The sequence below is a fragment of the Vitis riparia genome, chromosome 16 (genome assembly GCF_004353265.1).
Source record: "Vitis riparia cultivar Riparia Gloire de Montpellier isolate 1030 chromosome 16, EGFV_Vit.rip_1.0, whole genome shotgun sequence".
Classification (NCBI taxonomy): domain Eukaryota; kingdom Viridiplantae; phylum Streptophyta; class Magnoliopsida; order Vitales; family Vitaceae; genus Vitis; species Vitis riparia.
The window spans coordinates 8,313,438-8,336,374 of NC_048446.1; the positions used below are offsets into that span (position 1 = coordinate 8,313,438).

A 22,937-nucleotide genomic window follows, 5' to 3' on the forward strand; every position below is an offset into this window, starting at 1 on the left:
AAAAGAAACAACAATACATATATTAAAGTTGTTTTATTAAAAGAAATATATATATATATATATATATATATATATATATATATATATATATTTGTAACATTAGGCAATAATATACGAATTCAAACACACATTACTATTAAAATGATAATATATTTAACTTGAATATATTTAGGGATGACAACGGGATGGGTTTGGGACGAGGCATCCTATCCCATTCTCATCCCAAACCTAGGGTAAGGCGGGGTATGCAATCCCATTCCCATTTTCAAACAAATATTATAATATCATCCTTAGCTTATCCCACCTCGAGTATATGTTTTCGGAGTAGAAGGGGGAGGGGCAGGTCGGGTCGGGTCAGGTTTGCTCTGGTTTGGTCTATTTTACAACCAAAAAAAAAGGAGGTTCACAAATTGGTTATAATACCTATTCTAAATAGCTCCAAATTTATAATACACCAAAAAAGCTAAATAGTACTTACAATTGCAAATTTGATAATAACAACTTTCAAAAGTAAGGAATAAAAAAAAATGAAAATTAAATCCAATGAATCAATGTTCTCTAGGTAACCAAAACCAACTCGACCAGGCTAAAAATATAATTCTTTTTTATGCATGTTCTTCTCAATTCCTTTTGTTTTTGCCAAGGACACTCCTTCACTACATCAAATAACTACTCTGGGGAGTACCTGATAACTAGAAACCGTACCTTGTCCACCTTATCTTTCTCATAAAATAAATGCACAAAGATCAAATAAAATGTAGTGTAACCATGAGAGAAAATAGTATATTACAAACAGCATTTTCATAATGAACACCACATAAACATTAAAATCTAAACAAATTCAATTATCATATTAAAAGGTTTAAATTCCAAAACGCTCTAGTAACCAACAAAATACATTCCAATCCTTGCTTTTACGTAGCTTTATAATCTTCTTTCTTTCAACACCATACAAAACAACCATCAAATTATTTTGTTTTATAAATTCTCTTTGTTCCACTGTTAGTGCAATTCATACGGGAGCCGACAATTGTCGACCCACTGTTTGCTTAAATTGACTGCTGCAATTACTTAAAACTGACACAAGAGCCGGCCAGAAATATTAGTTTTCTCAATGGTTCTCAATTTTTTCATAGCTGTGTTTTGGTCAAAAATACTTGGACAAATACGGCCGAAGAGTATTTAATATAATTTGACACAAGAGATATTGAGTACTGCTTGAAATTGACTTCAAATTGGTAAGACAATTTGGACAACTGATTACAAAAATTTCCTTTTCATGAAAAAGTCTTCAAGGAAAAAATATAATTTCCACATGGTGGGGACCTTTAATTTCATAAAAAATTATCCTTCGAATCTTTGAAACTTTTTCTTATATCGCTTTTAAAATATAATTAAAAACTAGCAAAACGTTTTGCTATCTTGAAATGGTGGGATTTTTTTGACAAAAAAAAAAAATTCATTGAATCAAGTTTGTGGAATATGAACTCCATATAAATTAAGACTGATAAGGGGGAGGTGAAGGTGTTCTTGGAACTCCATGGAGGGCTTGTGGAATAGGAGCTGGATATGGGCTTTGATGATTTTGATTCAAATCCATGGATATAAGTGTTGTCTTGAAAAGGAGAGGATGGGTCTCTTGGAATTCAAGCGGTTCCTGAGATCAAATAATGAAGACGCAGATCGGCTTCTTCCTTCATGGGTTGATGATGAGGAGAGTGATTGCTGTTATTGGGAGCGAGTCGTTTGCAACTCTACAACCGGCACTGTAACCCAGCTCTCCCTCAACAACATACGGCAAATTGAATTTTATCATCGTGTTTATGGTCTGGCGCCGCCGGAGAAAACATGGTTTTTGAATGTTTCATTGTTCCATCCATTTGAAGAATTGGAGAGCCTGGACCTATCTGAAAATTGGTTTGCTGATTCCCTTGAGGATCAAGTATATTTTTTCTCTCTCCTTCTTTTAGAGTTTTGTAATTATCATGGTTTAGCATTTAAAAACTATTCGAATTCTTCCTATTCATTCCATCATTTATTTCTCTTTAAAATCCTTCTTGGTGTTGATTTTCATGGTTTTTTAAACTGAAAGGACCCATGGGTTCTTTTTTTTTTAAATATATATATATATATATATATATATATACTTTTAAAAATTATTTTTTTGAAAATGATAATCGAAAAATATTTTACACTACAATAATTGAAAAAATAACTTTAGTTTAAGTATTAAAATTTTAAGTTATTTTTTGAAAAAAATAATAAAATTAAACTTAAATTTACGTTATCGCTTCAAAAGATAACTTTTGAACGATACCTTGAAAAATATTATAAACTTAAAAATTATGATATTGTAAAAAAAAAACTTCTCCTCACCTGATTTCTTTGATTATACTCTTATTGTAGGCTTTGAAAAGTTGAAAGGTTTGAAGAAGTTGGAGACGTTAAATATTGGTCAGAATTATTTTAACAAAAGCATTTTTCCATCTGTGGGTGCTCTCACATCTCTTAAGAGTTTTGATTCTTAGAGAAACCAAATTGGAAGGATCTTATCTTAACAAAGGTATGTTCAATTCAATTTTCATAAACGATGCATCATAGTGAGGCATATATCTTTCCTTGGTTTTCATTAAACTAATCTTGATTTTCTTTTTTCTTGGTATCTCTCTCTTTAATATCCACTTCGTAAATTCACTTCCATATCCTATATTTAAAGTCTGTTTGATAGTGATTTTAAGAAATGCTTCTAACATTTGTAACACTTAAACACTTTTATCTTTCAAGTATTAAAATTTTTATAAATGCTTACAAGAATTATAGTCAAACACACTCTTAGTTACATAAAAATACTAAAAGGGAAAAAAGAATCATCGTCAAATACACTTTTAGTTATATAAAAAGACCAAAAGAGAAAAATGTCAAAGGGTGTAATGTTTTCTTGGTGTCTCCTTTTTGTTCTTAGTAATTTAATTTAATCCATTAAGTAGATTAAACATATTTAATAAAATAATTTAATATCATATATACAATTTAAATTTTAAAATAATTTTGAAGTATTGAGTTAAAATAGTTGATTTATTCTCAATCTTAAATATATTTTGTCTCATTTACCCATATCTAGTGAGAGTCTATTTTACAATCATGACTTTACATCCTCAACTTATAGTTATTTTATATATCTACAATATTTTTAATATAAATACTTAATAAACAAATTTATTATCTAAGATTAATGAAGATAAATATTAATTAAAATTAATGATGATAAATATTGATTAAAATCAACAAAAGTAAATATACCAATTTGATGGTATAGAAAAAAATAGTTACTTTTATTTAATTGAACAATCTCTCTTAACATTTGGAAATATATCTATATCTATATATATATATATACATTATATATTAACAAGGGTTATTTGATTAAAAGAGATAAAACAATCACATATCCGACTGATTTCTTTTTTCTTTTTCTTTTTTTATTTTTTTAAGTTGTTTTAAGACTTAAGATATTTTTAAAGCATTTTATTTTTTAACTAATCACTTTTTTAAAGATTTTAGACACAAATTGATCTTAAAGAAAAATATGTAGTCCAATCAAGATTTTTATTAATTTCAAGAATGGGGTAAAATCTCTAGTTATTTTCTTATTCCTCTTATAAGAAATTTTACTTAGTCCTTGATTCAATTTAGACCTTGGCATGTCTTGGCCAAGACTTGGGCTTTGGCATGTCTTTAACTTGGGTTTGGACTTTAGCGGGTCTTAGGTCAAGCCTAAACATTGGCTTGTCTTCAATACAGGCTTGGACTTTTACGTATCTTAGGCTAAACTTGAATTTTGACTTGTCATCAACATGGGTTTAAACTTTGTTGTGTCTTAGGTCGGGCATGAACTTTGGCTTATCTTGACTTAGGCTTGAACCTTGGAGTGTCTTAGGTCAAACTTAAGACTTTGGTGTAGCTCACTTTCACTGGTCAACATAAATGCTTGATCTTAGAATAAAGACACCTCAAATTTGATCTTTCAATATTTGAAGGCTTAATTTTAAGATTTATGAAGTCTTGATCTTCAAATCTTCAAATCATTAAAGGCTTTGAAGAATTCCTTGAAGGAGTGAAAGTATTCTCTTCTCTATCCATGTGATTTTGAAAGTTAAGGATATGTTTTTATTTATAGATGTTAAGAGGGACATGTTTAGATAGTTTTCCTTGTACTTTATGGATATATGTTATTCCTTAATTAAGGTTGATATTTAAAGATATTCTAAGATACATTTAGATAAACTTAACCCTTGAAAAATTATTCTTTAATTTAAAATTAATTTTAGGAAACTTGGCAAAGCATATTTGGATACTTTATAATTTATTTTTTTAATAAGAATTTATACTTACTTTTTCATTTATCAAATTCATTGGTTTTATTTATTTTGATAAGTATATTTTACTTACCAAAATTTTTATTTCTTCATTTAATTTGAACACAACTTGTCCTCCTTTCGTGTGGGCCATGTGACATGTGCCACAATTTGATTTGATAGAATTATTGCCAAGTGATGATTTTTATTTTGTTACACTTATTTTGTATTGTATATTAGTTTGTGACATGTGACGATTAATAAGTGATTTAAATTTTTTACCAATCTACAAATTCTCCCTTCAAAAAGTTATTCATGAGTATAACTTCCATGTAAAGAGTGAACAATTTTTTTAAAAAACTTTTTCATCAATGGAGTTCATTAACTTAATTTGAGTGGTATTAGAACTCATCTAGTTTGAAATATTGACAAAATTTGAAATATTTTCCAAATTGCTTATATACCCAAAAAAGATCAAATCATAACATAGTTCAAATAAATTTTTTTTTTCACTTTTTTATGCTTTTTTCTTTAACTTTTATCAAGCCTTTTCTCTATTCATGTTGTGAGCATTGCTTAACTTTTGCCTATGTTTCCTTTCAAGTTTGTAACTTAACAAATATTCTGTCTTTTGTGACATACATAGTTTAAGCTCATGCAAGTCAAAAGCAACATGCAGTTTAAGCTCATGCTTTCATGAGCATCACTTTTCTTGATTTTGAGCCAAGGGTAGTAGATGCATGTGTATCCTTAGAATAAAGTTTAACTAGGAGTTAAAGATGATTTATCTTAAGTATTTTAAAGAACAAAAGAAAATCCGTTGAATGTGTTTTGATATTAAGCCTCGAAGGTGGATGAATGATAATTTTGTATTGTATTTGATATTCTTCCATAAAATTGTTAAAGAATGTGTCAGACTTGATTTCTATCCATGGGGGTAAACATAGCATAGAAAACATGATCAAAGCTTTTGTTTAAAAGTCATTTAGGTAGGAGGGGTATTCACAGAAAATGGAATTTGAAAAATGGTGAATAATAAAACAAATTAATTGCTCCTTCCATCTCACTTGCATTTTACATCAAGATTACAATATTATTGCCCTGGGAATCTTAAGCTTGAAAAATGTGCCTCAGGAAATTTTGAAAAAGAAAAAATAAAAAACTTAACAGATTTTTAAAGTAGAAAAATAAATAAATATGTAAATAGTAAATACAACAATGTGCTTATAATTAAGGGACTTATGGTCTCTACTTAGGCTATTTAATTAATTGAATAGGACCCATTAAGGCTATAAATTAAGTGGCGTAAGCCCATCAGATGGGTTCTAATCACTTAAGCCTAATTATCTGTCTATATAAACCTTTTTAGGGTTTATGGTTATATAATCTTTGTTCTTCCATTCATTACAGAGAAACCTTAGCCACTACCATACCTTTTTGCAAGAGAATACCACACTTTTCTTGTGTCATGAAAGAAGGAGCTATTGGGTGAAAGATTAGCTTGGTCTTCGAGAAAGCTTCTTTGACTTGGAAAATATTTGAATGTTTTAGGAACATGCAAATCTAGGTATATTACTGTAAACACCTTATAAATTTTTAATGACTATTAATTCTATTGCATAAGATCGTAGATGCATGCACCTTAATGGAAAATTGTAAAAAAATTTCTCCACTCCGAAACGAACTTTAAGGAAATTTGGTACATCGTTAAGAAATTTTGGTACATCCATAATTTACACTAAATTTAAAAATAAAAAACAAATCTAAAATCTCATATTTTTTTAATTGATGTGTGGTTATATGAGTTCCCCTTAAAGATAAGTGTAAAACCACGGTCTGTAATGGTGGTTTTTAGGATATTTTTAAAACCACAGTTACTAACTGTGGTTTTATGGTTATTATAATAAAGAATATTTTAAAAATAATATTAAAATCACAATACCATTCAAACGGGGGTGGATTAAAAATAATTTTAAAACCACGGTTAGGAAAATTGTAAAACCACAGTCACAGACTGTGGTTTTAAGGATATTTTTTAAACTTTTAAAACCACAGTTACCAATGGTGGTTTTTTACACTTAAAAAAAATTCATGTAGATGCTTACGTGGATACAAAAGATTACTTTGATAAGTATTTTAAGATGGGTATTATTCTTGCCATTTTTTTTACAAATGGATTATTTTGGTCTTAAACTCATGAATATGAGTGGATGTTCTAGGTTTGACGGTGACGCAGAATATAGATAAGATTTTAGAGTGTGAGACGATGTTACAACTTACAACTAAGGATAAAAGAAAAGTGGACTTTTTGTCCAAAAAAACATTATTGACGTATGAGATTTTGAAAATGACCAAAAGACATCTATGAGTATCAGTTGTTGACATCGAAAAAATCAATATATTGGCAAAAAAAAATCAATGAAGTTTCTCTTGCCTCAATCCCAGGTTTTTTAAACTTCTTACATTGAAGATGCAACAACCAAATTTAAGTCTTGATTGGAAACCCTCTTTGAAAATTACATGCATGATCCAAAACCTTTTCCTTCAATAGCATATAGGAATAAGTTACAAATACATGGGACGAACTTACAAAGATGTAAACAAATAATTAGGTTAAGGACTCCACTTCCAAGCAGGCCATGTGCTTTTAAGGATAGAAAAAAAATTGTTTAACACATTAATAAGAACAAATAATTTAATGTTTAAGAATATTTAAATATTAATAAAAATAAACAATTTAATCTTAGCGAGAATATGTTCTATTTAAAATTCAATAAAGATCTATTTAAATTTAAGACAGAAAAATAAAATAGATATAACTTTTTGACTTCTTATATTTTAAAATATTTTTTAATTAAACGTTCTTAATAATATTTTTATTTCTTATAAAAAATTATAATTATTTCATGAATGACCGATTAACTTTCTTTTCAAGAGAAAGAGATATTGTTGAAATCGTTTTTTAGAAAAGACAATGAAATAGAAACTGGAAGTCAAATTATTAAAAATATTGTAGCCTCTAAAGATAAAACGAAAATACTAAGACATCAAGTGATAAAATTTAGGTTATTAAATTAAAATATAAATAAATTAGATGAAAATATAAAAATACAAATAAATGAGAACATATGTGATTTGAGACATGGCAAATAAAATTTTTTGCTACCACAGTTCTATGGCATGTACCAAAAGATGGAACGAGATTATTAAAAAATTGACTTTCTATAATATTAAAAGAAAGTCAATTTTTTAATAATCTCTTTCCATCTTTTGGTACATGCCATAGATTAAAATGTAACCATAATTCTATACATTTCTTTCACGGCAGTGCTAGCACATTGGGTGTCCGCAAGTGGACCTTGTATGCAATTATTGGTAGGAGATGGCCCGGATAGGTGGCAATTATTGGGGCTCTTTTACTTAATAGAATATATTTATAAAATAATTTTAAAAATGACTTCAAAAAGTATATTGAAGTCTATGATAATTGTTAAATGTTGTTGATTTGATTTTAGTTCCCGTAAGAAATCTTTTTTATTCTAGTATGGAAATTTTTTTAGATAGTGATATACTCTTTATTAAAAATTCAATTAGATGATATTATTATATTAAGTTTAAAAAGATTTGTTAAAGGTAAGTTTTTTTATTAAGGTAGAGTTGGATTCAAAATTTTAAAATTGAGTTAAAATGTCTTAATTAATTTTTGACAACTTTAAGATTTTATTTTTTAAAAATTTATTAATTAATTTATAGAAATTAATATTTTATTTTTTAAACAAAACTTTTTTTCTTAATTAATTTATGAAAAATTGATATTTTATTTTTTAAGAAAATTCCATTTCCAACCATCTAGGCTCTTAGGCCTATATATATTACCGAAATGTGTTTTTGGGTTGAATGCTTTAATAGAATCAGTCTCAACTTGCTCTATCATTCATAAACTCTCAACAAAGAATCCACTAATCAAACCTCATAGTTTTTTATCTTCATAATTAGTATGATGATTTTCCACAAAATTGATTGTCTTGAATGTGATTGTGATTTTATTATTTATGTGGATATGTGAAATTGACAATGTTGCCCTTAGCCTTGGGGCATTGTGTGTTACAAACATCCTTATTTATCTACTCCTAACATGATTATACATTTCATAGTAACTTAGCGTGAAGATTTTTCAGTTGTCATATTCCAATATTATCTATAAACTTCCTAAGTGTTGAAGTTGGCAATGCTTTTGTGAATAAGTCTGCTAAATTATCGTTTGATCATACTTTCTGAATATTGATTTTACTATTCTTTTGGAGTTTATGAATATAAAAGAACTTGAACAATCTATGCTTACTTTAGCTTGAGTTTTTCCTCTTTTTGTAATTATGGCCTATATGATTCTTATTGATCTCAAAATTAAATTTAAAAGATTAGGCAAGAGATTAACCTACTTGCAATTTATTAAACTCAAGTTAATAAAATTAGCCAATTAAATTAGTTTGTCATCTTTCTCTTTTCATAATTATAGTTGGTAAGGTTCTGATCTATATCAAGATTAACTTAAATGTTAGGTAAGACCTAAGAGAACTTACTTGCAATTATTAAATTTGAGTTAACAAAATTAATCAATAGAATTAACCTGTCATCTTTTTGTTTTTATAATTGTGGCCGCTTGGTTCTTATCAATATGAAGATTAAATTAAAAGATTAGGTAAGAGCACCCACTTGCAATTTATTAAACCCGATTAAGCAAAAGTAGCTTCACTTATTTCTCTTTTTATGATTATAGTTGGCAAAGTTCTCATCAACATCAAGATTAATTTAAAAGATTAGGTAAGGGAACCTATTTGCAACTTGTTAAATTTGACTCATTCAAAAGGTTAGTCAAGCAAATACACTTGCAATAATTTACAATCAAAATTCACTTTAAAATGATAAATATAAGCTATCTCTTTTCTAGTTGCATTGAACTTATTGATAATTAGATTTAAACATAAATAAATATAATTATTTAAGTATTAATTAAAATTTTAAAACTAATTAAATTTTAAGCATCACCAATTAAATAAAATAGTATAAATATATATAAAAGAAAAGCAAAACCAGGCTGCTAGCAAGAGGAGCCATTGTAGGCAATTATTGGTACAAGATCATTAGGGCTCTTTTTAACACTTTCCCTGGCTTTAAATGCCTTTTTCTAAAGTAGAAGTTAGAAGGATAGTTATGCATTCAAAGAACTACACCTCTTTTTACAGCAAAAGTTGGATGGATAGGGGCATTGAAATAACTTTTTTTTTTCTCCTTGTAACTTCTACTTGCTTAATTTTTAATTTTTTTTTTGTTGATTTTTCACTACAAAAAAAGTCATCTTGTTAAAACACTTATGCAATTTTCTAACAAAGAGACATGAGTGACAATGGGTTATATTATTTTGGGTTCATGCCATGTTGAAGTAAAAAATACTAAAAATTTATTCAACCTACACAGACTTTTAATTATAATCATTTTCCTTCTTTTTTTTATTTGATTTTTATAAATATTAAAACTCGACAAATTGTATTTTCTTAAAACTTCCCTCTAGGTAAGAAATAGACAGATCTCTGGTAATTCAACTAAAATGTTGTATGGATAAAAGCAAGTGACTTCTGTAAGCAGGATACCATTCTTGTGAATGGGACAAGGAAGAAGGTTGAAGGAGGGAGAGTAAAACAAGTTTTCCCTTTATTTTATATAGATTGGTGATTAGGCTGAAGTAGAGACACCTTGCTACCTCGCTGCATCTTCAAATGATGATGTTGATTAACGATGAATTGAAAGCCATGCTTTGCCTATCATTCATAAACTCTCAATAAAAAATTTACTAATCAAACCCCATAGTTTTTTATCTTTATAATTAGTACGATGATTTTCCACATAAAATTGATTGTGATTTTATTATTTGTATTGATATATGAAATTGACGATGTTGCCCCTAGCCTCGGGGCATAGGGTGTTACAAACATCCTTATTTATCTATTCCCAACATGATTATACTTTTCATAGTAACTTAGCGTGAAGATCTTGCCGTTGTCATATTCTAATATTATCTATAAGTTTCTTGAGTGTTAAAGTTGACAATGCTTTTGTAAATAAATTTGCTAAATATCAGTTGGTCTTACTTTCTAAATATTGATTTTACTACTCTTGTGGAGTTTATGAAAATAAAAGAACTTGAACGATATATGCTTACTTTAGCTTGAATTTTTCCTCTTTTTATAATTATGGCCTATATGATTCTTATTGATCTCAAAATTAAATTTAAAAGATTAGGCAAAAGATTAACATACTTGCAATTTATTAAACTCAAGTTAATAAAATTAGTCAGTTAAATTAGTTTGTCATCTTTCTCTTTTCATGATTATATTTGGCAAGGTTCTTATTTATATCAAGATTAACTTAAATGTAAGGTAAGACTTAAGAGAACTTACTTGCAATTATTAAATTTGAATTAATAAAATTAATCAATAGAATTAACTTGTCGTCTTTTATAATTGTGGTCGGCTTGGTTCTTATCAATCCGAAGATTAAACTAAAAGATTAGGTAATGGCACCCACTGGCAATTTATTAAATTCGATTAAGCAAAAATAGCTTCACTTATTTTTCTTTTTATGATTATGGCCGGCAAGGTTCTCGTCAACATCAAAATTAATTTAAATGATTAGGTAAGGGAACCTATTTGCAACTTGTTAAATTTGACTCATTCAAAAGGTTAGTCAAGCAAATACACTTGTAATAATTTATAATCAAAATCCACTTTAAAATAATAAATATAAGTTATCTTTTTTCTGGTTGCATTGAACTTATTGATAATTAGATTTAAACATAAATAAATAGAATTATTTAAGTATTAATTAAAATTTTAAAACTGATTAAAATTTAAACATCACTAATTAAATAAAATAGTATAAAATTTAATTAATTATTTTATATATAAAATAAATTTTAATTATCTGATTAAAATTATTAAATACTTTAGTATTACCATGCCTAAGATTTAAAAGAATTTTTTATTTTTTAAAGGCACAAAAAAATAATAATAACAAAGGAAAAATCTTGATTCTAATAAATAAATAATTCCTTAAAAAATATAGAAGTGAAAATAATATTAATATTGTGTAATGCTATATTATAACCATCTACAATTTATCAGTTCTATTTGAATTGATTTTTGAGAAATCAGAAACTCTTTTATAAGCTCAAGAAGGACTTCTACACCTCTTTGATTAATTTTATTTGAAGGGCTCATAGTTTAAAAATAAGATATGAAAGCCTTTATTTTTTCTTTTTTCTTTTTCATTTTTTATAAAGGTGCATATCATCTCACACAAATAATTTTGTATAACAAAAAAAAAAAAAAAAAAAAAATCAAAGGCACCACCAATTACCTAGAAATTGAATTTTAACTTTATCAATTACTTAATTTTTATAACAAAAACATTTTTAAGCATTACCGAACATTTCTAACATTTTTAAAATCATGACCAAATGACTCATAATCTTTTCGAATACTAAAACATTCATCAAATTATTTTGTTATGAGCTTTTTATTTTAATTAAAGGCTTAAAATATGTACTAATTTTATTAATTTTATGTTCCAAAATAAGTTTCTTTGAAATCTTGTAATGTAAATTTATTAATGAATTTTAGTTATGAATGATCTCGGAGGAGTTTGAATTAGAAATTTTGAGATAACACTTTTTTTTAATTGTTTATGATTAAATATGTATCAAATAAACGTACAAAACTAAAAAGACTTTAGAGGGTGATCATAAATCAATTTAATGACTTAATTTAAGTTATTAAATATATTAAGCATGTTTGATAAAATAATAAAGTTAAAAATGATTTTGAGAAATCATCTTAACAATTAAGACTCCATGACTTAAATATAATTAATTTAACTTAAAGTCATCTTACCTAGATAAATATCAAGTTTTACCAAAATTGTTTGCTAATGATCTCAATAAATTTTTATTTTCCTTCTAAATAAAATTATTTTCATTTATTTATTAATGGATTATGGAGAACAACCATCCTCTCCCCATCCTCTTTTTAAATTGCATACCAAAAGTTAGATAGAAATTCAAAAAGGATCCTTAAATATGGCCTAAAGTATCTGTAAACTCGGTATAATTAAAGTGACATGAACAACAACAGAAAGCTTAGAGAAAGAGGAAGATGATGTTTGAGAGCATGCTGAGTAGGCCATGTGCACCACACCCTGTCTCCTCTAGTGTTCCATCACATTCTAGTACAACTGAGTGAAGTCAATTTATTAAATGATGGGAACGTGCATGCACATGCATATGCAATATGAACATTATGGAGTTTCAGACTGCCAGGCTGCCCATGTTTTTATCTTTATTTTTTTTTCATATTTTCCTTGAAATTTTGAGAAAATAATTTCGCCTACATGCATTCCCATAAAAATGTATATATTTATGATAAATAAAATATTTATTTGTTTCATGAATTTTATCACATATGAATTAAAGAAAATTATTTTTTCATATTATTTTTAAATTTTAAAATAATTAAACAAATTGTTTATATTATTTAAAATTTTATGTTTTCATATAAAAAATAATGTCAATGATTATGATTTTAGGTTATTCCTTACTAATTGTGGTTTGATGATTATTATGATAAAAAAATATTTTACCATTAAAACGGAAGTGGATTAAAAATAATTTTGAAACCACAGTTAATAACAGTGATTCTAAGGAATTTTGTAAAATAACAGTCACAAATTATGGTTTTAAACATATTTTTTAAACTTTTAAAACCACAATTACCCACGGTGGTTTTTTACACTTAAAAAAAAAAATTCATATGGATGCTTACATGGATATAAAATATTACTTTGACAAATATTTTGAAATTGGTACTATTCTTACCATTTTTTTTTACAAAAGAATTATTTTGGTCTTAAACTCCATATTCATAACAAAATATGAATACATATGAGCCAGCTGTTGCCTTCAACTCCTTATCTCTTACCTTCAGTCTTTGATAATTGGCTAAGCCTTGATACAGCAAGCAAACCTATTGTTTCACAAAATTTGATCTAGAGATTCCTCTCTAATCAAACTTCGCAGGCAAAGCATGGCTTTCAATTCATTGTTAATCAATATGATCATTTGAGGATGCAGCGAGGTAGCAAGGTGTCTCTACTTCAGCCTAATCACCAATCTATATAAAATAAAAGGGAAAACTTGTTTACTCTCCTTCCTTCAACCTTCTTCCTTGTCCCATTCACAAGCATCGTATCCTGCTTACAGAAGTCACTTGCTTTTATCCATACAACATTTCAGTTGAATTACCAGAGATCTGTCTATTTCACTTAGCAGCAGTTCCCTTGGATTACTTCTTTTCCCTTAGTTTATTCTTCTTTACATGTGAGCCCCACCACTCTGAAGGAGCAGAGTCCACTGTCTTTGATAACTGGGGAAGCCTTGATAGAGCAAACCAATTGTTTTTTATTCTCTTGTTTCCACTTGGTATCCTACCTCTCTCTTTCCCTACCAACGAACCATGGAAGTTGTTGCAGAGGCTGTTCTTTTTGTCTCCCTTGAAGCTTTGTTTAGCCAACTGGGCTCCCCTGGTCTCCTCAAGTTTGCACGCCAAGAGAAAATTCACGCCGAGCTCAAAATATGGGAGAAAAAATTATTGGAGATTCATGAAGTGCTGAATGACGCGGAGGAGAAGCAGATCACGAAGAAGTCGGTGAAAACGTAGCTGGGCGATCTGAGGGATTTGGCTTATGACATGGAGGACATCTTGGACGAGTTTGCCTACGAAGCTTTAAGAAGAAAGGTGATGGCGGAAGCTGATGGTGAAGGCAGCACAACCAAGGTACGCAAGTTCATCCCTACCTGTTGTACTAGTTTCACTCCAATTGAGGCTATGCGTAATGTTAAGATGGGGTCCAAGATTAAGGAGATGGCTACCCGATTGGAAGCTATTTATGCCCAAAAGGCTGAGCTTGGTTTGGACAAGGTGGCTACTATAACCCAGTCTACTTGGGAAAGGCCACTCACTACATCTCTGGTATACGAACCTTGGGTTTATGGCAGGGATGCTGATAAAACGATTATAATCGATATGCTGCTTAGGGATGAGCCCATTGAAACCAATGTTTCTGTAGTTTCCATCGTGGCCATGGGTGGTATGGGCAAGACCACACTAGCAAGGTTGGTGTACGATCATGCTGAGACAGCCAAGCATTTCGATCTAAAGGCCTGGGTTTGTGTATCAGATCAGTTTGATGCAGTGAGAATAACCAAGACAATTCTCAACTCCGTCGCTTCTCAGAGCAGTATCGATTCACAAGACTTCAATCAAATTCAAGACAAATTGAGGGAGGCATTGAAGGGAAAAAAATTCCTGCTGGTTCTAGATGATATGTGGAATGACAACTATGGTGATTGGTGTTGCTTGCAGTCTCCCTTTTTGTCGGGTTCATGAGGCAGCAGAATCATAGTCACGACAAGGAGTAAGAAGGTCGCAAATATGATGGAAGGAGATAAGAACTTGCACGAGCTACAAAATTTATCAGATGATGAGTGTTGGTCGGTGTTCAAGAAACATGCATTTGGAAACAGCAGCATTGATGAGCATTCAAATTTGGCATTGATCGGCAAGGAAATTGCAAAAAAGTGTGGAGGCTTGCCTTTGGCAGCAACAGCACTCGGTGGTCTTTTGCGCCATGAACAGAGGGAAGATAAGTGGAATGTTATTTTGACTAGCAAAATATGGGATTTACCGAGTGATAAATGCGGCATTCTTCCTGCATTGAGATTAAGTTATAATCACCTCCCTTCTCCTCTCAAGAGATGTTTCAGTTATTGTGCAATATTTTCAAAAGACTATGAATTTGATAAGAGAGAACTGATTCGCTTATGGATGTCAGAGAGTCTAATTCAACGATCAGAATGTTATGGGCAACAAATCGAAATTGAAGATTTAGGCGATGACTACTTCCAGGAATTGTTGTCTAGATCATTTTTTCAACCATCAAGTAGCAATAAATCCCAATTCGTAATGCATGATCTCGTTAACGATTTAGCAAAATTTGTTGGTGGAGAAATATGTTTTTCTTTGGAAAAGAATTTGGAAGGTAATCAACAGCAAACTATTTCTAAAAAGGCTCGTCATTCATCATTCATTCGTGGCCGATACGATGTCTTCAAAAAGTTTGAAGCCTTTTATGGAATGGAGTATTTGCGTACATTTATTGCATTACCAATTGATGTATCAAGGTCTTATAATTGGTTAAGCAACAAGGTACTTGAGGAATTGATGCCCAAGCTAAGACGCCTAAGGGTGCTTTCATTGGGTGGTTATTGGATAAGTGAGATACCAAGTTCAGTTGGTGATTTGAAACATCTTAGGTATCTTAATTTATCCAAAACAGAAGTCAAACAATTACCTGATTCACTAGGTAACCTCCATAACTTAGAGACATTAATATTATCAAATTGTCAGAAGCTTATTAGGTTGCCTTTGAGCATTGAGAACCTAAATAATCTTCGACACCTTGATGTGACTAATACAAATGTAAAAGAAATGCCTCCACAAATTTGCAAATTAAAAAGCTTGCAAGTATTGTCTAATTTTATCGTGGGTAAAGACAATGGTTTGAACATAAAGGAGTTAAGGAATATGTCCCATCTTCAAGGGGGACTTTGCATTTCAAACTTGGAAAATGTAGCAAATGTTCAAGATGGAAGGGTTGCTAGTCTAAACAAGAAGGAGAAGCTTGAAGAATTGACGATAGTATGGAGCGCTAGGTTGGATGATTCACACAATGCACGGAATCAAATGGATGTACTCAACTCTTTACAACCACACTTCAATTTGAACAAACTGAAAATTAAGAATTATGGTGGTCCAGAATTTCCCCGTTGGATAGGAGATGTTTCATTCTCTAAGATGGTGAATGTATATCTAGTGAATTGCAGAAATTGCACATCTTTACCGTGTTTGGGGTGGTTACCCATGCTCAAACACGTAAGGATTGAAGGGTTGAAAGAAGTAAAAATTGTGGGTAGAGAGTTTTATGGAGAGACTTGTCTTCCCAATAAGCCTTTCCCATCCTTAGAGTTTCTATCTTTTTCGGGTATGTCACAATGGGAAGATTGGGAGAGTCCAACTTTATCAGAGCCATATCCTTGTCTCCTTCACCTTAAAATCGTAAATTGCCCCAAATTAATCAAGAAATTACCCACTTACCTACCTTCTCTTGTACACCTCTCCATTTGGCGATGCCCACAGTTGGTGTCTCCAGTTGAAAGGCTTCCATCTCTTTCTGAATTAAGCGTACAGCATTGCAATGAGGCGGTACTAAGAAGTGGAATTGATCTGCCGTCACTCACCGACTTAAAAATTGATGGAATGGAAGGGCTCATCCGATTACATGAAAGGTGTATGCAATTGTTGTCGGGGCTTCAAGTTTTAGACATATTTGGTTGTGATGAATTGACGTGTTTGTGGGAAAATGGATTTGATGGTATTCAGCAATTGCAAACTAGCAGTTGTCTCGAGCTTGTATCCTTGGGAGAAAAGGAAAAGCACGAGCTGCCTAGCAAGCTTCAATCTTTGAAAATTAGGCGGTGTAATAACCTAGAGAAGCTTCCAAATGGACTGCATAGGCTAACATGTCTTGGAGAGTTGAAAATCAATAATTGTCCAAAGCTGGTGTCATTCCCAGAGTTGGGGTTCCCGCCCATGCTTAGACGTCTTGTTATTGATAGTTGTGAAGGTCTACGATGTCTACCTGATTGGATGACAGTGATGAAGGATGGTAGTAATAACGGTAGCGACGTGTGTTTCCTTGAATACTTGGAGATAGATACGTGTCCATCTCTCATTGGTTTTCCAAAAGGTGAGTTACCCACCACACTCAAGGAACTCAAGATATGGAGGTGTGAAAAGCTAGAGTCTCTACCGGGGGGAATAATGCACCATGATTCCAACACCACCACCGCCACCAGTGGTGGTCTTCATGTCTTGGACATTTGGAAATGTCCATCTTTCACATTTTTCCCCACAGGCAAGTTTCCCTCCACCCTTAAGAAACTTGAGATTTGGGATTGTGCACAATTGGAGTCAATTTCAGAGGAGATGTTTCACTCCAGTAACAGTTCACTTGAATATTTGAGTATCAAGTCGTATCTCTGTCTCAAAATTGTATCAGATTGCCTCTACAAACTCAGAGAACTGAAGATTAATAATTGTGAGAATGTGGAGCTTCAACCTTATCATCTGCAAAACCTCACTGCTCTTACATCACTTTCTATCTCTAATTGTGAGAATATCAAGACGCCTCTATCCCGATGGGGCCTTGCCACACTTACCTCTCTTAAAAAACTCACCATTGGTGGCATATTTCCACAAGTTGCCTCCTTTTCAGCTGGTCAAAGACTACCGCTTCTTCCTACAACCCTCACCTTTCTTTCCATTCAAGATTTCCAGAGTCTAAAATCTCTATCCTCTCTGGCTCTCCAAACCCTCACCTCACTTGAAGAGTTAGGGATCCAATGTTGCCCTAAGCTTCAGTCGTTTTGCCCAAGGGAAGGGCTGCCTGACACGCTTTCACGACTATATATCAAAGACTACCCACTGCTAAAACAAATGTGCTCGAAGGGGAAAGGGCAAGATTGGCCCAACATCGCCCACATTCCCTTTGTGCGAATAGATGATAAAAACGTCTTTGAGCAATAATAAGTTGAGGGATTGCAGAACATAGAAGCAAACACCATTCAACTCTCTCTCATCTTTACATTAAACAAGGTACGCCTGTTCTTTGTCTTTCACTCCTCAACACCACATTCAATTTCTCATATACATTATAGCAGTTTCCCCAATTGATTACTAGTAAGTTTCTTATTAGACTTTTTGTTAAAATTTTGCCTAGGAAGTGCCTTTTGAAATGGCTTGTAGCTTGGTTTTCTCTTCAATTTGACACAATTCTAAGTATGCATCACTGCCTCTACCTCTCCAATTCTATTTACTAAATCTTGTCCATAATCTCCATGGGGTACTCACTTTTCCTTTTTCCTTTGTTCTTTTTAGTTCTCAGTGACCATTGAAGTTGAAGAGGTGATATGTGATACTTACAATGATAAAAAGGATAAGAGAGGATCCATTTATTCCATTCAAGGATAGGAGGAATATTTAGCAATAGCCACTGGTTAGTAATGTCTTCTTCTGATTTTTATTCCATCAGTTGTACTATTCAATTGCATTTTTTAAGTATAATTTTCTGATTTCCAGAGTAGAGTTCAGGCTGACATACAGAGGAGGCTATACTAGAAGCAAATGCAATTTTTTAAAGTTCAATTGTTGTGGTAATTAGATGGCTTTATCAATTCCCCAGTGCAGCCATGATTATTTTAGTTCAACTTATTAGATGTCATCATAGCTACTATCCAGTGTCTTGTTATCTGGTTATTAAATTTTTACATTTATGATGCAGGTTCTCAAAGAGGATGGAACTCCAGGTATTATATCAAAGACTTCAAAGTATGGAGTGAATGCAGCTAGTTCCAGTTGTCCCCTGTTGCTCTCTTTTTTTTTATTGTTCTTGAGTGTCAACAGGGGACAAAGAATAACCCAGCAAGGCTATAGTGAGTGACTGTCATCTATACATTTTGTTTATTTATCTTTCTATTTTAATGACTAATTTTCTTGAATTTTCTTCTTGTTTACTGGATGCTCATTCCCAACATACAATTCTTCCTTTTTCTCTCCTTAACACCACTTTCTATTTTCCATACATATATTATTGCAATGTGTTGCCATTTAACTTGGCTACCTATGAACAATAATAATAAGTGTTGCTGTGTTATGTACAAAATCGTTTAATTGATGATGCAGGTGTCAAAAGGATTGGTCCAAAGTATCACAGGCTCCGTACACGTGGTCCTTTTATCGTGCTGAATGATTGGAATTTTCCTCCTATATCAAAGGCTCGTTGGCACTTTACTACTATTTTTTAGTCAACAAAAAGAGGATAAAGTACAATCTAGCAAAATTGTGGTGCGTGACTTTCATTTATATAGTTGATTCTATACATTTTTGTGTTCTAAGGACTATCTTTGTAAAATTTTCTTCCTTTTATGACTTGTGATAGATTCTTCAGTGCTTTACAAAGGTCCTCTGAATCAAGAGTTTATCTGCAGCTTTAATAAATAAGAACCTCTTTTCTTGCCCTCCTGGGAAAGCTGCTCATAAGGCTACATGATCTTATATATATCCTTTGAAGGTTGAGAACCATTCAATGCATGGAATTTGTCTTTCACAAGAACTGGTTTTCAATTTATCCCAAGTGGTCTTTTCTCTGTGACTGATAGCCCAGAACTATCTAATGGAATTATGACATAGCAACAACAACAGCTTGTATCTATTCTAATATATCCCACTTGGTTTCCAAAATGTGTGCTACTATCATATTTACATATGCCTAGTTGTACAGATTTGAGCAAAAACAAAATGGTTTTGCTTCTAGTTTCTCATATTTTTAATTTGATGAAACAATATCTCTTCTTTTGGAGTTTGCAGGTTTAAAAGGTGCATGTCCCAGGTGCCAGAGTATAAGTATTTTTCTTCTTGTTGAAGGGAATTCGGGTTTTATATTTGGAGGCTCCAAGTCTATAGTGAATGTGGCAAATTCCTGTTGGCACTTTTTGTTTTTGTTTCTATTGTTGATGTTGAGAGTGTAGAAAGAGGATAAACAACAGCATAGCAAGATCATGGTATGTTACAATTTTGATTTTACATTTTTATTGGTTTTTTTAGATTCCTATATTTGCTTACTTTTTTTCTAAATTTTGTATGTTTACGACTTGAGGTGTTCCCTAAGCACTTGCTACAGAGAGGATTTTGGCACCAAAATTATCCTTGGACACTGCTTAGTTTTTGCCTGTCTACTGCCTGTCTTCAGTAGGCATGAACCTATTTTTTGTACTATCTTGGAGAAGCTGCCAGTAAGACTGAATAGTCACACATCTCTTGGAGAATTGAGAATCACACATTTCTTTGGGTTCTTTCTGAGGACTGGTTTGTCATCCATGATATTAAGTCTTGTGCTCAGTTGTTATGATGGCTTAAAATTGCACTCTGATGGAACTTTGACCTATATAAACAACTTGTATTTGTTTTACACTTGCTTGTCTTTGTGCATTATTTTAGCAGAAAGGATTTTTATGAGCACTACTATTTTTTTTTCATCTCCTTTTATATTGATGCATTTCATATTACTCCTTCTAGGTGGATGCGCAATGCTGATCCAGCTTTCCCCCTTTCGGATGTCTTTCTAACCATTGTTAGTATTCATTAAAATGACCTTTATCAAACATACAGATTTTTTCAAGTCAGTTACAACTTATGCAAACCTTATGTAACTCGAAATGCTTTATTTTTAAACCAATACATTTCTACTAGCAAGTTACATGTTTTTCACTACATTTTTTTCCAACAACGAGAAAGGGAGGCATTTTTCTTGGTGGCATACTATGATTCACAGAGTATAAACTCTTGCAGATTGAAAGAGAGACAATTAAATATCATTCAACAGTGATCAGTAAGCACTCTTATATGTTTGCAGCTTCTTCATTTGTATGGTTTGCCTTTTATGGCATTTACTCTCTTATTACTCATATAAAAAATGTCTGATTTTCCTTTCAAATATAAAATGCAGTTATGCAAGAAGGCCATAAATTGAATCTGATAAGATGGAAAATGTGTTTCAGGACTTATGTTCGTGCATTATAAGGTTTAGTAATTGTGTTTAGTTCTACAATAAACAACCTTATATTGACTTTGGATTTGAAATTTAACTCTGATGAGCATTTACTTATTTTTAATACATTTTTCAGGAATCCAGTTAATGAGATTTTGCCGACAAAAAACCAGAGGTTTGTTAACTCTCCTACAAATTTATATCCCCCTTCTTTGACAGCCTTTTATATCATAATTAATAAACATAATGGTGTCTTTGAATTATTTAAATATTGGAAGCCAATTAAGGAGTCATGCAATGGCGTGTTGTTAAACATGATCCATTATGTTATTTTTCAATAGATTTTGAATGTTTCAGACTTTGCGTCTTCTGTTTCACTTATGATACTATCGTTGATTGGTGAACTGGGAATGTCGTCAAGAACTTTGGAGCTTGACCATCTGGCCTTTTTCAATTCCTTAGAGATTGGTAATCCTCCAAGGATCAATTGTTTTCTCAATGTGGCTTATGGTAGCATTAGCAGATGTGAAATTATCATGACTGTTCATTGTAAAGAAATCTTGTTACTGTGGCAGGAGAACAAATTGCAACACGGTCTCAAAATTTCGGAACATCGGCATTAACACCTTTCTGGGACTCAGATTTCTAAATGGAATGATGCAAGGCATTGACACATTCTCAGAATTGTTTGGGATTTCTAAATGTGATCTTAGTGCCTTAATGAGAGGCCAACTTTCTTCAATATTGCTAAAAATTGCAGTCTGTATATATTGGATGGGCATCATTCCATGGGCAAGATATGTATGTTGCTCTATCTTGACCTCTCACTGTCTCACATCCTATTGCCTGAAGCTCCATTACCTGCCATAATTAAACACCTTTTTATCATTGTGACAGAATAGGTTTTGCCATATGGGGAGACGATTTACAACTGCTGTGCCTCTTGATTTACCCTCAAGCATCTAGCCTCGCGTCAAGTATTTGGAATTATCTAGCTGATCACCAGACTACCTTCAACTGACCTCAGGGACTTCGTACGAAGTAGACTCAATGCAAGTGATTCAGAGTCACCCCTACCTAATCCATCTCCATGTGTCTAGGAAAACGAGGTCCATCAGATGTTATGGCCATTATCTCATGGCACTGGATGTTTTGAACCAGAGTCTAAAACGAAGTCATCACTGGATGTTAAGGTCATTATCCCATTGCAGTGGATGTTTTGAACTAGAGTTTAGAACCAAGTCATTGACAAAGGCCACAGTGATGTCATTGATTTTATTCTAAACCCATAAAAAACAACATGAGATTCACTTTGATTTCCAGTTATGCAAGATCTATATGAGCTCAATTGTTTTGAAACTTGATTCATGAATGCCATGCTGACATTCAGTTCAGGAGTATCATGTACCAGAAGAAGGCACCAAGTAATTTATGTCATCCACTTTCAGGATTCCATCGGCAACTCCAGTTCATGCTCAATTGTTTTATTAACTACAGTTGCTTGAAATGAACATGTCAAAGTACAAGTGCTAAACTAGTTCATTTCCAATCAATTGGGAAAAAAAGGATAAATAATTCTGAACAAGGAAGCCAAGTGCTTGGTTTCTGTTTTAACTAGGAGAACAATTGAATCATATTTAAGCTTTAGCATAAGTTTAAAGAATATTTCTAGTCTAGGAGAATGTTCACTTGGCCTAGATCTTAGACCAAAACTACAACATTTTAAGACTTCCACAGAAGCAAATTGTTTCCAGATACAGTTACCAAAAGATGAAGTTCAAAAAAGCCAATGAAGGCTAATGTTGCCAA

General features: G+C 31.6%; 3 protein-coding genes across 3 annotated transcripts; all 3 read left to right on the forward strand.

The window, feature by feature from the left end:
- Positions 1-1,534: 1,534 nt before the first annotated feature.
- On the forward strand, positions 1,535-2,600 carry LOC117932925 (receptor-like protein 14). The gene is made up of 2 exons (XM_034854246.1): positions 1,535-1,942; positions 2,407-2,600. The coding sequence occupies exons 1-2, from the start codon at positions 1,541-1,543 to the stop codon at positions 2,419-2,421; spliced, it is 417 nt and encodes a 138-aa protein (XP_034710137.1). The 5' UTR covers positions 1,535-1,540; the 3' UTR covers positions 2,422-2,600.
- Positions 2,601-14,128: 11,528 nt separating this feature from the next.
- Positions 14,129-14,886, forward strand: LOC117934274 (putative disease resistance RPP13-like protein 1). The gene has a single exon (XM_034855946.1). The coding sequence runs from the start codon at positions 14,153-14,155 to the stop codon at positions 14,849-14,851; it is 699 nt and encodes a 232-aa protein (XP_034711837.1). The 5' UTR covers positions 14,129-14,152; the 3' UTR covers positions 14,852-14,886.
- LOC117934273 (putative disease resistance protein At3g14460) lies at positions 14,875-22,522 on the forward strand. Its single transcript, XM_034855944.1, has 13 exons — positions 14,875-18,178; positions 18,303-18,361; positions 18,461-18,578; positions 18,662-18,735; positions 18,864-19,014; positions 19,265-19,426; positions 19,949-20,142; positions 20,238-20,446; positions 20,657-20,969; positions 21,087-21,161; positions 21,265-21,303; positions 21,486-21,596; positions 21,704-22,522. Exon 1 carries the CDS (start codon positions 14,897-14,899, stop codon positions 18,107-18,109), a length of 3,213 nt encoding a protein of 1,070 aa, XP_034711835.1. The 5' UTR covers positions 14,875-14,896; the 3' UTR covers positions 18,110-18,178; positions 18,303-18,361; positions 18,461-18,578; positions 18,662-18,735; positions 18,864-19,014; positions 19,265-19,426; positions 19,949-20,142; positions 20,238-20,446; positions 20,657-20,969; positions 21,087-21,161; positions 21,265-21,303; positions 21,486-21,596; positions 21,704-22,522.
- The last annotated feature ends 415 nt before the right edge of the window (positions 22,523-22,937 follow it).